This window comes from Danaus plexippus, chromosome 10 (genome assembly GCF_018135715.1).
Source record: "Danaus plexippus chromosome 10, MEX_DaPlex, whole genome shotgun sequence".
NCBI classification, from domain to species: domain Eukaryota; kingdom Metazoa; phylum Arthropoda; class Insecta; order Lepidoptera; family Nymphalidae; genus Danaus; species Danaus plexippus.
Window position 1 is genome coordinate 8,058,995 of NC_083543.1, and position 22,339 is coordinate 8,081,333.

The 22,339-nt window shown below is 34.0% G+C and overlaps 1 protein-coding gene across 4 annotated transcripts in view; it reads right to left on the minus strand.

Annotated features, from left to right (window-relative positions):
• LOC116766694 (protein roadkill) overlaps positions 1 to 22,325 on the minus strand; it is a 33,372-nt gene extending 11,047 nt beyond the window's left edge. The window contains exons 1-3 of one of the 4 annotated variants that reach the window (XM_061521695.1): positions 22,161 to 22,325; positions 11,825 to 11,860; positions 3,320 to 3,355 (exon numbers count right to left, since the gene is read on the minus strand). Coding sequence is in view for 2 of the 4 variants with exons in the window: in XM_032656730.2 (XP_032512621.1) it covers positions 3,320 to 3,355; positions 9,025 to 9,038 (50 nt within the window). In the remaining 2 variants the exon portion in view is untranslated. Of the gene's footprint in view, positions 1 to 3,319; positions 3,356 to 9,024; positions 9,245 to 11,824; positions 11,861 to 22,160 lie in introns of those variants that run through there. The other 3 variants (XM_032656732.2, XM_032656730.2, XM_032656731.2) reach the window with 3 other exon arrangements.
• Between the last annotated feature and the right edge of the window lie 14 nt (positions 22,326 to 22,339).

The window sequence follows — 22,339 nt, forward strand, 5'->3', positions numbered from 1 at the left end:
CATTTGAAACTTCTGTTCCACAATTATAAGTTGATACATAAAATAATATCTTTTAAAACAGCTAGGTATACATAGAAATCTTATCAAATTTCACGAAATATAATACAGTCATTGAGCGTACTGAGACTGTCATTTGGGAAGCATGATATATTTTATTATTTTATATAAAGTAATATTTTGGGCGGACCGCAACGAAACTGATAGCGAATATTGATAATAGATCCACTGTAATGGACACAAGGTCACGCCGAATGTAGCACAAAAGAGCTATGTCAGTGAAAAGCATCGTGGAAGCAATATTATTTATACTTACATACAAAAGGACGGACAGAACCAAAGAGATTACACACGGCGCATCTGAGGTCACCATAGAAGTAATTAAATCAAGCGTTTATATGATATTCACAAGAAATCGCTTGAATTCTAATTATATAAATGCCATGTAAATAGCGAACATATTGTATATTAGTGACGCAAGTATACGGCTGTTATTGTGTTGAACTCGACGTTTTATATGTTTCCGCGTGTCATAATACATGATTCGTATGTGTGTATATAAGAAAGCAACTAAATTCTTGTTTCACTTATATACAGTGAGACCGTGAGTCCGATGAGATCCCCACGTTGCTGTATGGTAACACACAGACGGACACATAGAGGAACAGTCAAGTGGTATCGTGGGTGTGACGCTCGCAGCTCCACAATCAAACACACGAGCTGGCCAAGGTTACCACAGCCGTCATACTCCGGCTTCGCGTCATCTAACAATAAATTCTCAATGTCAGAGCTGGTTAGCTCACCATTGTTATAACATTATTGTAAACACTAAACACCTTTAACTTATATCAATTATTATCAATACGACTAGCGACTACTTACTAGCTGCCAGGAAGACATTCGGCGTGTTACGATCGGTGCGGAGTTAATTCGTGAATCGTGACACCGAATTTATATGAATAAATATTTCGCGGACGAATCATCACACGCGGAAACAGATGACACCTATTTGTCCGGAGGACGGGCAAGGTGACCGCGCCACGTGCTCAGACGCGGCCGTCTAGAGAGATACGATCGACATTTACACTTTATATCGATAGAATATAATGAAACTTTTGTCGATATCGATAAAATTCAACAAAAACCATCATTTCGTTCTGTTGACAAAAGGTAACGAAAAAAAGGAACGTCTCATATAGAATGCACTCCATATTGAAAAAAAAAAAGAAAATAAAAACCGAGTAGTATAGCATAAAGGCCAACAGCACGAGGATCTAAGGACCCGCGGGTGACAGATTACACCTGTAAAAACGCCATCTTGAATACAAGAGGAATTACATACGAAAGCAAAATATATAACACACGGTCTGAGATGTGTTTGTTAATATTTTGTAGCGTCATCAAAACAATATAAAGAAACAATACGCTTATTTGCAGAATGTACGAATCTCCCGCACCGATCGTGATTAAAACGTCTTACTAAATCATATTATTGAAACGTGATGTGTTCAATATAAACAAAAATAATTAATTAAATATATAAAATAAACGCATACTGCAACATTTATTTCTGATCACGTATGTTCTGCACATTATATACTGTTGTGTATATTATATGAGTTATCTAGGACATGGCGTTTCCTAGCCAAGTTTTGGAGCAGTCTGATAAGAGTTTCACTTAAATATAATCAAGATATCACATAGAATTATTGGCGATATGAGTTCAATGGGAAAAAAATACACCTATGGTAACCTTAGAATAAATACTTGTATATAATAAAGAGCAGCTGTGTATAATTAACTTTAAAGTATTGTGTGACGTCATAACTTGTGCAAATAGTCTTTGAATGTCACGTGTATCTGTCAATATTATATATTGACATCGGATAACATTACATAATAGTGTATATCAATGCCATGTATACATACATTTTGCGAAAAACTTTATCGATAATAAATATTTGTTCAGAATTATATATTATATTATATACCTACTACTGATATTATAAATGCGAAAGTTTGTTAGGACGTGTTGGTGTTTGTTGGTCTTTAACGCAAAAATTACTAAACGCATTTTGATGAAGCTTCAACCTAAAATAGCTTAGACATCAGAATGAGACATAGGCTACAATTTATTCCATAATACCATATAGTTACTGCATGATCGAGGCGTAATAGTTGTAATGTGCATGAGGTCATGTAACGTAGACTATAGATGTCGCTACCGGTTGGCAACCATGTTCATTGTTTTATAAGATACTATAATTTTCAGTGCGATCCCAATTCCAGAATTGATATAGACGAGGTCGCAGACAAAACTTGTACAATAAACATATTAACAGGAATCTAAAACCGTGTAGAACGCGTTTTATCCATAATCTTATCAGAGTATTTCTTTAAAACACAGACATGTATTTATATCTATATATATGTTTAATAATACGTATGTATTAACGCGGAACAGATACGCGAACATCGCTAGCTATTGATATAACAATGACCTTCACCATGATGTATATACAGGAAAATATATATATTCATATATACACCAGTTTCATAATACGAGGCGGCGCTGACGTGTCACAGAGATGGTTATACAATGGTTTTCACCAAACATTACATATATTATAGCCGTTTAGTGTCATAATAATTCTCTTTAAATAGAATCTCAATATAAGTAACTATTACAAACAGACGAAAGTATAATTCTAGTGCTATAAAAGATCGAATACAGCATCATTTAATGTTTCCTGTTTTAATATTTGTAAAGTAAATCTTATCTCAAGTTCCAACGCTGGCTGTGTTAAGGAAACTGCCGATGTAACCTCCGGTTACGGCTCGCTCTACGATCACCTACGTCACAACTCACACTTACACGACATTTAAAAAAGATTGAAAAATATATAATTCCACTTACATTACATAATATTGTAATTCATGAGTAATTCAAATTAAATTATGATTAATTATAAACAAACGTAATTGTTATATGCTTCAGTGTATTAAAGGCGTGTTCGCAATACGATCTATTGGTATGTAAACAGCGGTCCGCTCTAGACTCTAGAGTTATGCGAGTTATCTACGTGCCAAGGAAATATTAGTACAATATAAAATCTTCGGAACAAATACAACGTTCATACAACCTTAGATTATCTAGATTCCAGATAATACAGATAGTAGATATAAAAATACATTTATGTCCAATCATAATAAGGAAGTGACATTTTTCTTATCAATATTCGTTCATGTACACAAAATATTTTATTTAATACTCATATATAAATATATAATTAATATTTAAATAATTAAATTCTTTACGTACTTCAACCAAGAGGAGCGCGCGGTTTGCTGATTATACCTAGAAAGCAAATACGTCAAATATAGTATAGTTAATGTAAGTTAGGAACAATTCTGTTGTCAAAAATATATATATATATATATATTATGACGGGCGTAAGACGAGGATAACATAATGCGGAAGACGACTCAAGGTCAAGGACATCAGCGAATTAAAAGCGGCCAAAATTACAGAGAACATTTGGTCATTTATAACCGACGGGAAATGCCGATATTATTATTACCCAAACATATAGGAGTTTTGAAACTATTAACTCTTACACGGCGGTTAACACGCTTTAAATACAAACAGTACATTTTACATAACACACATTAAGTTGAGAACGGACAAAAGATATTTGGCAATACATGCGCTTTGTAGTTGAGGCATAAGCTGTAAGAGGTGACGGTGATATAAGTGGGACGGAGTGATTTATAAGACTCGCTAGAAACTGTGCCACCTCGGCCCTAGTGGAATCTGTTACACAGTACACACAACATTGTAGTAAAATGAACATGGAAACTGTTCGCGAATCGCTGCTGGGACCGTTACCGTTAGTCGTTCCGGTGTGACCTCATGAGAGCCCTAATGGATTGGCGGGACCTTGACTCTTGTCCGATGTAAGCTGCGACCCTACTTCCTCAAACATGAGGGTCGGCACATTTAAATAGCGCAAACGTATATCCGGTGGACGATGCCTTAAGACCAATCAGATAAAACTGCTCTTGGTACAGAAATCAACCATCATACAATCCTTCACATTCTATACTATTAATTTTTTTTACTTTCTTTTATTTAAGACCTATACATTACAGAACATTATATTTTTACCCAATGTAAGTGTCAACATGATCTTAGGCATGAATAACTTTTTATAGTCAACATCATTATTCATGCATTATGAATGTTTTTTTTTTCAGCTCTTCTGATAGTTATCTTTAAATCTGACCTCACTAGATCTCACGAAAAATGTTGATAATATCCTTCGCAACAAAAATAGTTTGGAGGCCGTAATGCTCACATTCTTAGTAAAATGCTAAACTCCTGTAACAAAGCGAGTATTACCATCACATTTTTCGGTCAAGCTTTTGCTATGCAAAATGGCTTTGAAAAATCACAATGACGTCACGGACGAACGAATCAGGCGAACCTTGATGGTAAAAATATACATACTATACTAATAACCAGACAACTGAGATTAGAACAAAAATATATATACATAAATACATACACATGTATGAAGTTAGAGCATTTTTTGCACCTACAGACTTTCGTACACACTATCACATAGACAGCACAATATAATGTAATATAGTCTGTAAATAATACAAAGGAGATCTTATTAAAATATTTTCTAGCCCTGACACGTCGATATCCGTGGGTGTGTGCGCGTGCTCATAACGAACACTACGTAATTATCAATGTGTGCGTTCGTTTTGAATGTGTGTGTATGTGTGTGTAATCGCTGCAATCGTCACAGCGGCAGCAGCATCGAGATCGCGACCCGGTTCGATCGAGAAAGCATCCACGAAACTCGGTTGAGGCCGCGCTGTTCACTGTACACTGTTCAGTGTACGGTGAACAGTCGACGGAAAACATTATATTGTTAATGTTCACTAACAGAAAAATAGAATGTAAATATATATATACTAATATCGGGTCGAGTGTTTGCTCACGTGCGACCTCACTTATAGGATTTAACCAATGCTGAGCTAATTGACTCCGGCGACTCGCGAACCTCCAAATCTATCGAGGTTTTTTGAACGCTTCCGTTTACTGTAAAATAAACTTTAACTCAAGGTTTTCTTAATATTTATATGTTATAAAAATTATTCGAGGATTTCTTCCTAAACGTTGTTGTGAATCATATTCACGAATGTATTAAACATGTGAACGTTGATGTTATAATATTATTTAAACGTGACAACTCTTTGAAAAATAATATTCTATATTCAACATTAATTAGTTGTAATATATTAATTAGACGAAAAGAAAAAGTGAAGAGAAATACAAAATATTAATGGTGAGGTCAAAACTAGCAGTCACCAATTCAGTACACGGCAAAATAAAAACGGGGTCAGATTTGACAACGTAATGCATTTGACCCAAATGACAAATGAGTGAAGTTTGAAAAAAAAAATTTCGACGCCGTATAATTTGTAGGCACCATGTAATATTTGATTCCGTGATAAAAATTGATTTCTAAATTACAATGGCACAGTTAATGTATGTTTGAATAATATGGGAGGAGTTAAAAAACGGACTGTTAGAAAAACTAGGCTGCAATTTACTTATCATGTTATACATATATCAAAATGTAATATTAAAACAAAGTGATTGTATTGAAGTATAGCGGCCAGAGGTTTCGGGTCACACTACAGTAAGGAGCACAAGGTAAAAGATGGTACATTGAAAGCGGCCTTAAGCCCAATACCGATCTGTGAGACTGTGTCGCTTCCTATTGGTGTGGAGGCAACGCCGGCACTGCCTGCGACATCGCGAAGGTGACTTCGGAAGGTCGCTAACCACTTAAGCATTTGTTCCAGGTCCATATTAAATAATAGAACTCTGATGTCGGAATAAAATGTGACCATGAATTGATGCCGAACGTTACCGAACTCTGAAACAGTCCCGTTATTCTGGAGAATGTTAAAAGATAAAACATTCGAGATATAAAAACTAGATTAGCTCTGAAGCGATACGACCTCAAAAAAGACTGTGGTGAGGGGCTCGATAGTACTATCACGTACTAAATAACCTGAGAGCTAAAACGAAAACATTTGATAATATATATATAGACATGATGATAAAAATGACTTTAATATATATGAACAACGAGCTGCTGGGACTGTAAGCGGTGACCCCAAATCACTAAATAAGACCAAGGGAGTGGAACACAAATGCTCGAGTTTTACGGGTCAACCGTCACAGAGCAGGCGTCCGGGTGGTGCCAGAGGGTGTCGGGGGCAGTCGAGGGGTGCCGGGGGGTGAAGGGCGTAGGGCCGATGTGGGGGGACCCTGACATAGATCCCGACGAGTCACTGAGACCTCGAGATTCGGCTGTTACAATATCGTCAATTCCGACAACCGTACCAAACTCAAACAAATTGGGTCAACACAGAGGCCAGGAATGCGTGGAGACGTCCTGATTCGCTTTCCCCCCTAGAAAGTTGAGCAATCATTACACAAATAGAAAACTTTGAAATAATCAAAGCGACCCAAGAAGACGAGCTACGAGCGACGGGTGATTAACAAAATATAAAACATTACGAGGGCACTTTCAGATTAGTGATGTTGGGTTCAGGTCAGGTGAACGTAACCGTTGCGACACGAAGCCTCGCCTTTAGAGGATCGCCCGACGCCCGTTAGCAACGGTTTTGGACTGCTATTATAATATAACAAAGTTACCAATAAGTTACAACCTCGATTCGTACTAAGACACATATTAATAAGAAACCAAACTATGACATTAAACAAAGCGTTTGACGTATCAAAAACAACTTTTCCCTACAAGATATATATATGAAAACGAGTACAGTCAATACATAAACAATGCACTTAATACCACGTATTGTGAAAACTATTATCAAGATCGTAAACAAAGAGAAGCCGCTACGCATCCAGACGAGACGAGTGACGCACTTTCCATTTACTTGTTGCAAAAAAATATATTCACAAACTCTTCATAAACAAGATTTATAAAACTTAAAAATAGGTAATAACGATTTCTTAAATAAAAGTAAACGGTAAAAGGTTCAGCTATATCCAGAACATGCCACACGCTCGACTTGAAACTGGAAACCTTCGACATTCTAATGATGGGGAGCTTTCAAGCCGACGATAAACAACATACCACAACGACAAAAAAAACCACCAAACGATCGAGAGAGAAAGGTATAAATAATGTGCATATATTTCACAGCTCACAATATATATAGTATTACAATAAAAAGTAGCGAAGAATGTATTCGTACGTAATCATACAGTTCTGCGAGGCCCCGTCACTAAAATGATACTCTTGCGAAATAACCTCGCCCAAGTTATTCCTACACAATCAAATTACGGCTACGACCCGGTTTCTAGTGTTCGGAACGGAGGAAAGTCGGATACATTCATGTTCATTCCATACACAACGCTGTTAAGTAAACACCAATTAGTTTATTGAGACGAACGTTGCCACTACTTCTCACATAGAACTCGGTTTATTAGTGATATAGACTTCAAGAGAGCTTCTGGAGGAGAAACTCTAGAGCTTTTAGCGAGCTCTTCAAAAGCTAAACTAAATTATAACCGAGAAAATACTGGTTATTAATCTGAAAAGCCGCCCGAGTTGTATGAAACGTCTAGCATTTAGCATTCGACGAGAGGCAGAAGTGATGATTTTCTAAAGCGATTTCTTTATTAGCGACACGGACGGTAACATTACGTTCGTGATGAGAGTTAAATATTATCTTTGAGTCGAATATCTCGTGAGTGCCGTCCTGTGTCTTTAATGTAACCTCTGAGACGTCGAGGCCGATGCCCTCTGGAACCGCATCCCGCGAATCCTTATTGTAGACTAGCGTTAGTATATACAACACATACATACATACATACATACACATGCCACTACCAAGGGGAATCCAGTTAAAGCACAGTTTAGATACATAAAACACTCAAGTATGCGAGACACGCATCACTAATATTATTCCGCTGCGAAACCAGCTCCGATCATATTTAGGAGTGATATTGTCACTGTCTAAACGTTATCACACGCTGTTTATAAATTCAATGAAACGCTTTACAGAACGTCGTACCAAAAGTCGTAAACATAATAACTTACATACGAGGATGTAATGGACGGAGAGCTTTAAAATTGGAATCGTAACAAAAAGGTTGTGGTACAAAAAAACTTTTAGGAGCTCGCGAGTGAGTTTCCGACCTCATTTTGTTACCTGCTTATGGAACAACGCCAAACAGGTCCACGGCACATAATATACATACATAACATAAATATAACAAACATTAAATTAACAAATTATTACAAAAACTTTAACGTACGCACTCAAAAATGAATCTTGAATTTCGAATGCGATGAAAATAATGTAGAATAAAGTATAAAAGTTGAAAAGTATCGTTAAATATATAAGCCGTCCGACGACTTTGGGGTTCCGTTTTTGGGGTAACAGTAACGAAGGAGGGTGACGATAGAGCATCGACATCGCATTAACGAAGGGGAATTTGGGGGAGAATCGTGAAACACATTATGTACAACATTACATTACATACATACAAACAAACACATTCCCTTTTAAACAGTCACAAAATGTATGATTGTAAAAGCAAGCTGATTTCTATATTTCAATGTGTCTCCGACCGACTCCCTCTATCTGCCGTACAGCTTACACAACAAAGAAAGTTAAAATGCGTGCGAGGCTAAGTAACTTTCGCTATTTGCAGCGTTGCTTTTTAATATATCATAATATATATTTATTATATATATATATATATATATATATATATAATAAACATATTTATGTATGAGAACAGATCGACGTACACGAACAACTAACTATTAGGGTCTTATAAAATATGTTTTAGCGAAATTTTTATTATTCGATTTATATAAAAATGTCCGTCATCAATAAAAAAAAAATATACACACGAAACAAACGAGTTCCGCGTTGACAGAACCAACAAAAATAGCTCACCTAGCTAAGGCCATTATGATCGTATACAATCCAACTTCACCGGAATGATCCACACTGTCCCTCACAACCAAAAAAAAAAATTCCCACCAGCAGGACAACGGCTCAGTACCACTTATGTATAGCACGTTTGACAATTTCACTTCACCGCATGTTTGCTGTATATCTTTGCCCACGATACGTGCTGCTCGCTCGACGTGCGAGGGGCGACTGACGGCTGACGGGCCGAGGACCGATCCGAGACTCGCTCCGAGCGTGGAGCGTGCGGCCGAGGAGGGCGAAGCGCCCGCAGGACAGCTGGCCGATCCCTTTCTACCGTACCGGTGAAAGCTCATGTATGAAATGCTTTACGATACACATTTATTACCATCGAAAGGCTTTTAATTTTTTTGGTCTATAATGATCGTCACTTGAACTTTCATGTTTCGATATAATATGACGTAAGTGCATACTTATTAATTAAAATAGAACTCGAGAACCGGTTGTCTAAATAAAAACTACATTACTATGAAAATTAATACAAAAATATATTTTTTATATAACTTTGTCTATAAGTCTGTTAGTTAGGTATAGACTTAAGAAATATATTAAAAACAATTTTATGAGACCATTTTCAAATGAATATTTATAATGTTAATGAGGTGATATAAAATGTTCTGTACTCTTTGTTCGTAACGCAGTTCGTTCTTCTAAAACACCAAGAAGTTGATAACTTCTGATCTATTTAAAAATATTATAGAATTATTATTATTAAATAGAAATATCTGAAATTTTATTAAAAAATAAAACTAAAATAATTGCTTAAAATTATTCCAAATTCAAAAGATGTAAATCATAACACCGCTAAAGATAAATAAAGATAGTTTAAGTGAAGAAATAGTTATCTATAACTAATTTCAATGATAACTGTGTATCAGGCGTTTCGAGGAAGTATTCTGAAAACGCAAATTGTTATTCATTTCATTGAATAACTTTATATATATACTTAGAACAGTTTATTCCTATACTTAAGTGATACTTCTACTTTGAACGACTTCAAACTTATCATCAGATATAGTATATTGTTTACATTAAATTTAATGTTATGAGATTAATACGGAAACCTATATGGAAAGTTCAGTGGAAAGTGGAATGCGTTATAGATAATGGACATGTTTGTGTCTCACGTCTATACTATAAGTTTGATAGTTTTCACCGGAGGTTTATTTTAAATTTTAAGTGACAGTAACCGCCGTAGATCCGCTCGCGCACTTTCCACGATTAACTTTCTTGTCGAGTGTTCAGCTTTCAGCCCGACCTTTCTTTATCGGAACACGCCTCCGTCTCTATATGAACTCTCGTTGCGGGAACTCGTTCAATATTAATTTCATATCCGCGGTGACATTACCGGCTGTGACGTCACAAATCGCTTCCTTGTGTAATGTAAACGCTACCATATTCTATGCGATCATCAATTGTTTAGAACATTAAACCCTATTTTAAATAATATGACCATAACGGTGACACCGTTATCCCTTATTAGCCTACTTAGAACATGTTTCATGTATATGTATAGATGTATTTTTTCGTTTCGTACGTTTTCTCAATTGCTGATAAGTGATAACTATTTATGTTATGCTAAGAACATCGTTAGCCTTGAGAAATATTATGACTGTTTGCATGTTTGTTCCGGATGAACTTTTGCGTGACCGAAACGATATCGATGTGACTTCCAATGATATAAATTTTCCAGAATAACATTTTTATATTCGTTAGTTATTTCATTTTCTTATCGAAAATGTGTAACCTAGTTGAGACGACTAGTTAACAACTTTCAAAATCTTATACATTCATTATGAATGGCATTTAACCAAAACAAAGTCGGGGTCGAGACTCAAAAGGTAGTCATACAAAAATACATAATGTAACAACCTAATAAACTAATAAAATATTTACGATTTCATATATACATGTATGTATATTATATAGAGGCTATCAATTTAACCAATTATATTTGATAGAACTAAAAATGTATACATAATGTCGGGCGGGTCGCTCGTGTGCCTGTCTGATGGTGTGAAAGCTTCGATCGTCCTAGTGAAATCCTCACGTGGCGGACGAGTCGCGTAGCGTGCCGCTTTCAAATAAGCTGTCAAAACTACGACATGCATAGTCTACTTATAATATCAAAGAACATTCACGTGTGATTGTACCAGCATTATATAGATTTATTATTGGAAATCATAATAATATTATGCGAGTGTAAACATCATTCTAATGTTCTAAATCAGGACGATATTAAATCTCACATCGTGCCATTATCTAACGCGATCGTTCAGTGAAAGTGCACCGGGTGTTGCGCGCGCGCATTCGAAACATTTTTCAGTCCAGAGAAACTATGAAAGTGCCTAAACGGGGGAGAAGGTAAGATTATATTTGAAAGCGCTATACAATAGCGTTGTCGAAATTGGAAAGTCGCTGCGCATCTATTGCGTAACGGTTGCCGCTGCGACCGGTGACGTCATCGAGGGGATGACGTCAGGGAGGCGGTGACGTCACAGTACCGACGTGAGTGCGTCGCCCGCAGCCCTGCACGTGCATGTGGCTTCCTGCACCGAGGACTTTCTATTGGGAAACCGAGTCAGTTCTCGCTCGATGCTGATATTGGGAAACTCACCATGCATCTCACTTCTCAGCGACCGATTGGGCAACGGCTCGGTACGACTTACGTAGCGCTTGCACAATTAGAGAAGACACTGTCCGTAATGGCAGAGATACATCGGATGCTGTGGAGGGTACGAGATGAAAGGGGGAGGATACTCACAGTTTTGTAGCTATGTAGAATCCGTCTCGCTGAAGCCTGAAACAACCAGAAAGTATCTGTGAGAATCACATGTTAATCTAAATTCTAATAGAATACATCATATATATGACGAGATCTCGTTCGCTAGTTGGCTACGTTTAACTTTCCATTAAACGTAGCCATAATGTCAAAGTTTATTGATTTTGTAACACATTACTTTCCAAAAAGCAACATTATAAATATTTTCACCGTCGATTGATTGAGAGATGTTCTCTCCAACATTATAATTGACGTAGATATTTTGATTAGGCTATGTATGTGGTAGGACGTTACATACATCTGAAAGTTCTATTAAACGACTTCAATGTCCTATTTAGTTATAATGCATAAGGTATCTGATAATTATAATAGTGTTATATCCATTGTACTCGTTTGTAATGAACACAGAGCCTTGAGCCGTTCTCGTCTTTAACGTTACTCTATAAACTATGCTACTATAGAACAGTCCTCAACAATGTATACGCTCGTATATAAAACTTTCTTATACTTATCAGCGATACATATTCAAATATATGGGCCATAATACATCGATTGACCAATTTGTTAAAAAAATTGAGGTCTCTCAGGACCATCCTCGGTGCGGTTCACGGTTGAATAGAATATGTGTTCGTACAACGATTGTATGAACAATTATATACCTTAAAAAATAACCACAGGGTTCATTATTCATCGACGAATTAAACGCGGTCCCTAATTGTCTGATTGAGAACGCTAACCATACATAAAGAGATAACGTCTCTGTGAACTAATAAATAAGATACATTTTCGTTTACAAAACTGAGACATTCAATAAGTAGGTTGAGACAACTCGCGCTGAGGTAGATTACACTTGTTTATCACAAACTGTCATTAAATCGCAAAACTGTGACTTAATAAATGCTGAATCAATAAATAAATTTACATCCAAACAAATATATACCTAACAATTAAGAACATTCGTTACAAATTCGAATAGAAACGTCGAACTGGAAAGGATTAAATTAAAGGGAGATATTATCGTAACATCAAAACAGCTTTAGAAAGCGAACAGCAATTAGAATCGGGAAAGTTGTTTCATGTCCAACAGATTCAAATTGAAAAGCAATGCTCGATTTAGTTTCCTGGTAAATAAATAGCTTCAGAAAAGCGAGAGGCTCGGACTTCCTAGAGGTAGGGCTGGCGAGGAGTTACGAGCTGGTGATATAACATGAGGCTGATTGCTGAGTTGCCGGGGAGATGTGGAACTTTCGTTGCATATATATTCAAAATAAACAGTCTAATTATCTTTTATATCCGTACTTAATTTAAAGCCTCCATGAACATTAATTTTATACAAATGTAATAAAAATGTTGTATAGATAGTTGTATTGATGTAGGTATGTTTGTTGCTCTTCCAGGCGAATCATATTTTATACATGTATTTAGATTTGCTGATAATATAACACATATTAGAATATCATGTAGGTCATGGTTTATTCCTAAATTTTATGTATGTATTCTTCTATTTGCAAATGACGTTCGATAGATGGCGTAACTTATATTCTAGAATATTAACTTTAATCGAGCACAAAATTCGTTTCTGCGATCCCAGCTTGTGCGGACGTGTGTAAAGTCGCGTGCAACAGTTAGTATGTAGCATTATCATTAAACAGCGCTGTACACGTTCGCTGTCCTAGATGCGGCTCACTTTCGTTCCGAAGTCGCACTTCTGTCGGACGATCGCTCGAGATAAAACGCATTCCACGTCTAATATCCTCAACCGAAGCATTCGATTAAAATAATTAATATATTTAAAGGGTTTCAATTATAATAATTAATTATATGTAAACAGATATCTGATCGTAGCACATTTAAACGTGAAGCTGTGTCGTGAGACCTTTGATTTTACCTTTCTATGCCTGTTAAATAACTTTAATACTTTCAAATCACACTTTCGGATCACGGACAGTAACGCTTCGAAACGTGACAAACTAACCGCGGATGCAATTTAAAAATTTAATTATACATTGTGATTGTAAATAATAATACTTCGTGTTTATTAGTTTTACGTTAATAATCTATCTGTATAATATTTTTTTGAAACTGCATGTATGTGAAATATATAAGAGGGAATAGTGGGATATTGGGTATATTGGCTTGTTATCTTCTAAAAGTTTTAACGTTCAAAAAATAAAAAGTTTGGGTTTTATGTCTGTGCTTTCATAATAATTTAAAAATCACTTTGATTACAATTTTCAGATATATATTACGACTTCACGAACAATTTAAATTTATTTTACAGCGGAGTAACGTAATCACTTAGTAAATATATTATCCAAATACAAAGCGAGCGAAGACGCCGGTAGAACTAGTTAAAAACAAATGTAAGGTTTAGGCGAGGTTGCCACTGTCGAAATTGATAGAGACGGGACCGTGACACGATTTAACAGAGCATTAATTTTGTATTCGCATTAACTTTAATATGATTCACATAAAACAGTCCTACGACGGTACAGTTGGGGTGACAGCAGACCTCGTGTGTATATAACGTGGCCTGTGTGTGCCGGTTGTGCTGTGTGTGTGCGCCAGATTTCATAAGCGATCTCTCTGTGCAGTGATCTAGGTTAGGTTGTCGGTAATAGTGGCTGGCGTATCGAGCGTGATGTTAACCTACTTACGGCGGCACACTACGCCCAGGGACGAATGTGGCCCCCAATACCCACCAGTGCCTCCTAATTCGATGCTATTATTATTTACCTTCATAAAGGAGATCAGCTTCACTTACATCACGAACGATTTCCGCGAGAGTTACGCCATAAGTAGCAAATGTTACAGTGAAAGGTAAACTATTGTTCGTAGATCGGCTAGCGGTATTCAGATCTCGTTTATTATACCTGATATATAACATTTTATTTCGACCTACACCTCCTTTTTAAATGCTTCATATATTTTTTGTCACGGTATTTCGTTCATACACGTTATGATTTATTCAATTAAGTCTGGTAGTACCGAGTGCAGCTTGCACTCGAACCGAGGGTCGACGGCCCTGTTCCACTACACACTAATCAATAACTCAATTTGCTCAATATCACTTATTTTGAAAGGGTTAGTTAGTTTCGCTTACTACCTAGTAAAGTTATACATCACACAACGCACTTACCAACCAACTAACGAATTATAATGAAATATTAACCGTGAACGCCTACATAAATTATTATAGCAATAAAGTTTTTCAGCAACAGGTTACGTTGCTCGTTATAACAATTAAGGTCGGCTTCTTAATAAAGTATTACGTTGAACAGAATGAACATAAAAAATATATAATATTTCAAATATATACCTCGTATTATTTAATAGCTAAAATAAATACCAATAAATAATAAACATTATATTTTTAATTCATGTATGTATATATACGATACGTTAGTTTCAAATCACTAATAAGTAACTGTTAATCGTATTATGAGGCAGCGTGAACGTCAGCGAGTGATCCATTTAACTGAGCAAAGCATTACGTGTTATGAAATACGATATCAATACATATGTAATCGATGCTATTGCATTAGAATTTCTGCAAGCAATGTATTCGACATACTCAAGCAAACAGCGCGGACGTCATTGAAATATAGGTACTGTAACTAATTACCCAACTGAACAGCGAGCAGCATTGGACAGCAATAAAAAAAAAATTTCAGGGTCTCATAAATCTTGAGTGTTCTTGACTATTGATCTCAACTGTGTCATATATGATATGAAAAAAATATGACAATTTGTTTTTTTGTATACTAGAGGATATAATTAAGATTGAAACGTAGTACGAAAAAATAATAAATTAATTTTATTCAAAGACGTAAAAATATTTCTCCATTTGTTTATAAATTTTACTATAAAAATAGAAATCATTGCGATATTAGTTGTTGATATTAAAATATATATATATATATAATAATTTTTTTAAAGAGATTTGTTTCGACGAAAGACAGAAAAAAATATCAAGTTTAACAAGATAGTTGTATTGGATTTATTGTAGACTTGAAACGTGCTATATACATACAGAAGACGTTACCAACAAAACAATAACAACAACAAAAACATATAAATATTTAAATTAAACATTTCGTATCGAAAATTAATATATATATATATATAAATAATTTATTAATATATATGTATATATTTTATATCATTAAATGTGAACGTTTGTAAACAAAGCCAGTTAAATGAAGACATTAAAAAAATATCTGTAAGTAATATGAGAGCTAATTTTAAAGTGAATTGGTACCGCATGCGACAATGCAAGTGCATCGGGGTCGGTGACCGGCTCGTTGGATAGTGACCCCTCCCGGACAAACCCTGATTATATGTATATAGCTACACATTGTGTATTTTTATACGAAAATTCGCTTATTATGTATAATATTTTGGAATGATTTAATATTCTGTTTGTTACAATAGAAAATGGCTCGTAAATTGTAATACTTACATGTTTATAAACGGAAAGAAAATGTTATTGAACAATTTTTTTTTATTTCCCGTTGAGGAAAGTTGGTCTATAAGTAACGTACGACCACAGACAGAAATTAATATTAATTCTAAAAAACAAAACAAGCAAAATATGTAGTTTTTAAAATTTATATATGTGCTTGTAAAATATATTTTTAATATGTATTTTTCACGTGTTTTAGGGATGCCACTTGGGTTATAAAAACTATTTAATCAAAAACCTCGTAAATAATTTAATGACATAAAATTTGAGACATCTCTACTAATATAAATTTTTTATAAAAAAATATCTGTCAATCCTTAACTTTTTTAAATTAATTTTTTAAATAATTCGATTTAATATATCTCTTGTATCGAAGTATAATTTTATAACACCAAACTAGGTATTATTCTCGTATTAGCTAAATTCATTTTTTGCTAGGACTTACGTCTGTCTCAATAGATTCATCGAAATGCGAGTGTTTATTATGCTATATAAATATTTATTTCATTTTTCGTGTACGTTGACTGGAATGTTAGTATTATTTTAATTTACCATCATATATTTTTAGAAAAATATAAGTGACGGATTCATCAAATATCTTACAGCCTATATATATAATAATATGTTCATTACATATTCTCTCTCTTTCTATGTCTCCCTCTCTCTCTCTATATATATATATTTATATATACATATATATCAATCAAAAACCATAAACAGTGCTGCTTTAAAGAACTAGTTCACATTACGATACACTGTGCCATGTGATAATTGATAAGGTATCGAAACGACGTGTCGCCATGTGTAACGTGTAGAGAAAAAACTCATGATTTAGTAACACAGTAGTATAAGGATACGTTGAGAGTTACACTCACGCTGTCCGTTAAATGAGGAAGTGTATTCATCAAGTTTGAGTACTCATTGAGATTCAAGTGGCCTGATATTATATTAAAACTGACTTCGGTGTCTTCGGCTATATGAGAAATTGATATATTATATAATATTATATACTATGATCAGAGGAAAACGTAACTAATAATACACGACATATTTCCTCATATTACGTAAAATATATAAATCAATAATACATAGAAATAAACAACTGGGAATGCCAAGCCGGCGAGCATTACGACCTTGTAACAAGATTACGCCCTGAAATCCTTGAGATATCTCCAAGGTTTTCGGGTACCCGGAAACGTCCTTGAGGGTACCTTGCCGCTTTATTGATACTAACACGACCTCGGCCTCTCTTGTTGCTAGACCTTCGTTTACACTAAAATTACAATTAAACATTGTACCCATTTATAAAAAATCCGATTGGAGTTCAAACCATTTTTATTACAGAAACCGTGAAAACCAAGTGATCATGGAGATATATATAAAATACGACTAGACGGTGGCACAATAAGGACAATAGATAATTTTCATTATTACTCATTATTTTTTCAGTACTTTTAACGCTATATATACATATATATTATTTTCTGGTATATAATTGAAAAACCCACAACATGTACATTTTTATAAATATACGTAATATATATATTACTATCTGTTGCCTTAGGCTTTGCCTTTACATTAAACCCCTTTGAGACAGGCGTCATTATCCTTATAAGATTTATACCATATCTTAAGGACCTCTTCTTAGGTTCTGACTTAAGCGACAATTGCACTACCTAAAGACAATGAACTTGCGATTAAAAATAATTTTGGAATTCGGCCTTTAATTGAATGAGTAATAGCGTAACAAAGAGTGTGGAAATTAGGACTTCCTCCTTTTAGAAATCGTTTTATAAGTAGTCTGTGGTACCTTATGACATAACATACCTGCGAGTTAAATTTTTGACGAGGTCGGTCTTGTCATTACAGAAATATAGAGGAGTGTGGATGTGTGTGTCTCTAGCACCAAAACTTCTTTTTGGTTTTTGGTTAAACTTTACAGTAATGTAGCTTACACATCCGAATATGACGTAAGCTAAAATTAATATCGAAATCACGTGATTTTACCGTGAGAACAATTAAAAAAGCTGTAATATTTATGAGATCACGTGACACTAACTGTAGATGTCGCAGGCGGTTTTTACTTTAACTTCTAATTAATTTTATGTCTCTCTCTCTGAGCTTGATTCCAAGTTCATGCGAACGAAGTCGTGGCTAGCAACACGTATATTATGAGTATGTTTACCCACTTTATTATATGAAAAGTATCTCATAACATCTGTATAAATTGGTTTTGATTTTTACTTAACATCAATGTATCCTACATTGATCATATAAACAATACGATGGTAGAGATTTAATAAAGGATTTGAGGAATTATCGTAGATTTTTAATCCATCTATTGCATGTCGCATTACAGTGGAATAGTTGTAAAATAAAAGACATTGCAAAGCAGGCAAGGCTAATATGTCAACTCTAATGACTAGCAGCACCATGTAACATTTGTGTCACTCATTCATATAAGTGTTCAATTGAGTATTGTGATCAGTGATTGAATAAATATTATGCTCAGTTTTCAACAGGCGTTTATAATATTTATTGATTACTTATAAATAATTTATAAGTTTTAAATTATAATTATATATAAATATTTGTAACATACTGAGTTGTTTCGTACCTTTCCTTTCCTATTTTTCTATTGTAATACTTTATTCTACTAATACTTCTTCGATATCATAATACTCCATAATAATAAATTTTCCCTTAAATTAATATTTCAGCAGTTTTGTGATGAACATATCAAAGAAAGCAATCTATCTTGATTTTCTGAACTGAACAATATATACATATATATATAATATTTCGCATTTTTAAGGCCTATGCGAGTATTTAAGACTGTTTGTTTGGGTAACGAAAGAGAGTATCAACACTTACTGAACAATGTTGTTACATTTATCATTTTAAAAAAGGGGAATAAACAACTTAATTATTTACAAATTCACATAAAGAAAATTGTTACCGAATTTAATATTTGCGGAGTTCAGAGAAGCTAGGCACGTGTTATGAAAAGCTTTTGGACTGTATACTATCAACAATACTGCTTTTCTTCAAAAAAAAAAAAGATCTTGTATATTATTCTAAATTGAACACTGTCGGAAAACAACAGAGTAAACAAACTATTATTTATTAAGTTCAATCATTTGACAAGAATGTTTCTGTTATATATGTTTTCATTGCCTTTAGAACTCTTTTTTTAATGAAACTTTTAAAATAGTCAGTCATAAATAAAGTTTATAGTAAATAAATAAATTATAGTAACAATTAATTTAGTTAAAGCAGCAATAAATAGTAAAGGTGGTACAGCCTAGCTGTGGTCAATATGCCGCAGCTCTAACATGGGCTGGCTCAACCGGGGAAGTACCACCCTCTCACAGAAGATCGTCGTGAATCAGTCTCTAATGGCTGCGTTTCGTCCGATGAGTGAGAGATCCGGTTACCCTTTCCTTTTTCCTACCCTTTCCCTTTTCCCAACCTTTCCTCTCTCTCTTCCCCAAACAAGGATAGCAACACATCGGCAAAATTATTTTGCGGATGTCCATGGGCGACGGTACTACCTCCACTAGGTAGGCCGTCTGCTCGGTTGCCCCCTTTATCATAAATAAAAAATGTATCTATGTAATGATAGTCACTAATACAATATAAGGACGAAAATGTTTCTTTACTCCATATAAAAGTGTATATTTATATTCTTAGTTCATTTAAATAATTATTATATCATATATACATATTATATTTACAAAAAAAATTACCTATCAATATGTTCACATAAGAATAATTAGAGACTACTCACTATAGAGTGAAAGGCTAAGTACATATGTACTTTAAGTACACATATTGACCTTTTTCGTTTAAATAACTTTTACTATAAATGTATATCTGCCAAATTTAGAGTTAACTGATAATAGAAACAAAATATTTTAATATATTATTTAATAAAACTGTATCCTTCGTTTTCATGTTCCATCATTCCTTTTTACATACAAACTATAAAACTGCAATCAATTTGAAAAGGTTTTTATTACTGTATCATATGAAAATTCATACAAGTTTATGTTTCCAAGTTCCCACCCTTTCCTGCCCCTTCCCTTTTCCCTCCCTTTCCCACTTTTTCCTCCCCCTCTCCCCTAATCAAGGGTGGCAACACATCTGCAAATCTATGTTGCAGATGTTCATGGGTGACGGTACTACTTCCATCAGGAAGGCCGTCTGCTCCGTTGCCCTCTTAAGCATAAAAAAAAAGTTATATGTGACAATTACATACTATGGTATATCAACAATGACCGAGTCTACACCAGTAATATACACTTATCTTCTAGTTCCTTATTGCCAAATTTGTTTGTGCTAGAACTAAATTGTAGACATACATTTATCTGCCAAATTTAAAATCAATTGATAAAAGAAAACCTTTATCATAATATTTTATCTGCTAGATTATAATAGTTATTAAAAAAAAAATAATCCTTTATCATGTTTGGACCCAGATATATAGTTGACAAATAATTAAAAAAAAAAAAATAGATGTTGTATATAAAAACATCCATATAGAGAACCATTGAAAAATGTTAATAGATTTATTATAAGCGAATACACTTAGAAATCATATTATTTATTCAAAAGGTTAATTTTAATACTAGAAAATTCTCAAGATATATTAACTACATTAAAAATATATACATATATATATGATTTAATAACATTTTGATTGCATATAAGAATGATAGAGAAATAATATTATGTGACAATTTATAGTCACAAACTGCGTTATATTCTGAATTAGGGATCATAATTAAAAAAAGATTCACATTCTTATAGAAAAGTAATTAAAATTGATAAAATGATTTAATAGGATAAAAGTATAGTTAATATATATTATATAAATATTTTTATATAAAGATATTGTTACTGAGACCATTAATTATGACCTACGACTTCAAGACCAACCAGAATTTAAATGTGTTTGACTGTCTTTCCACCAGCGACTGCTGGAAAGACAGTCAAACACTATTCAGTCATTAAAAAAATCTAGATTTAATTAAGAATATACAGTTATTTGTACATACTTGGCAGTAATATAATGCAACTAACTTTAAAAGTTACTCGCAGTGAAAACTTTGATCAATTCATTAATATTATATTGCTTGTACAAATATTGACAATTCACAACATACTACTCTTCAGTCTTCTGCACTATGTCTAAATATAATTGAACCTAATCATTTTTAAATAGGCATTAATGAGTACTTTGTCATAAAATTTTATCTCCATATCAGTACAGTTATTTCAGGTCGTGAAATGCTATAATCAACCAAAACTATATACACACTCATTTCATAACATTTTTTAAATAAAGTATATAATATGGGAGTTATCCCACATATAAATTCTTCAAATCAACACTGTACAACTTTATTCGCAAGTAATTCTCGAATTTTATCTGCTCGGTGAAACGCCTGAATATTCGATTAATTTTCGATTTTGTTTTGGTTTCTTAAACCACTAAATCTAATTAAGAACTGATTGAAGTTAATAAATGTATATTCAACATCCGTAATAGATTTGCTGACTTTTTGAAAGAAAAATTAGTATACGTATAGTAATAATAGTAACAAAAGTAGGTAATTACTACTAATGTTGCTGAACTTGTCACTGAGCTCATCTATTGTAGTTTCCTTCTACTTCAAATTATAATATGTTATATGTTCTTTAAAAGGAAATTTTTGAATATTACTACAATGGAGTCACGTATCACAATTAAAAATACAATAACTTCGACTATCACGATAAATATGTGATATCGTAAGCGAAAGCTCGCTCGCCCAAAGAAGTTTTGACGTAAGTCAAAGTAGAACTTACCTGGTGAATTTTGGTCAACGATTATATATCACACTGTACACAACTACCAAAAGAAAAGAAATCACAAAAAGAAATTATAAATAGTTAAATCACAGGAAGATATAAAAGAAAACAATCCTCATTTACACAACGCACACACACCTAAAACTCAAATTTCAGGAAACATAAAATAAAACCAT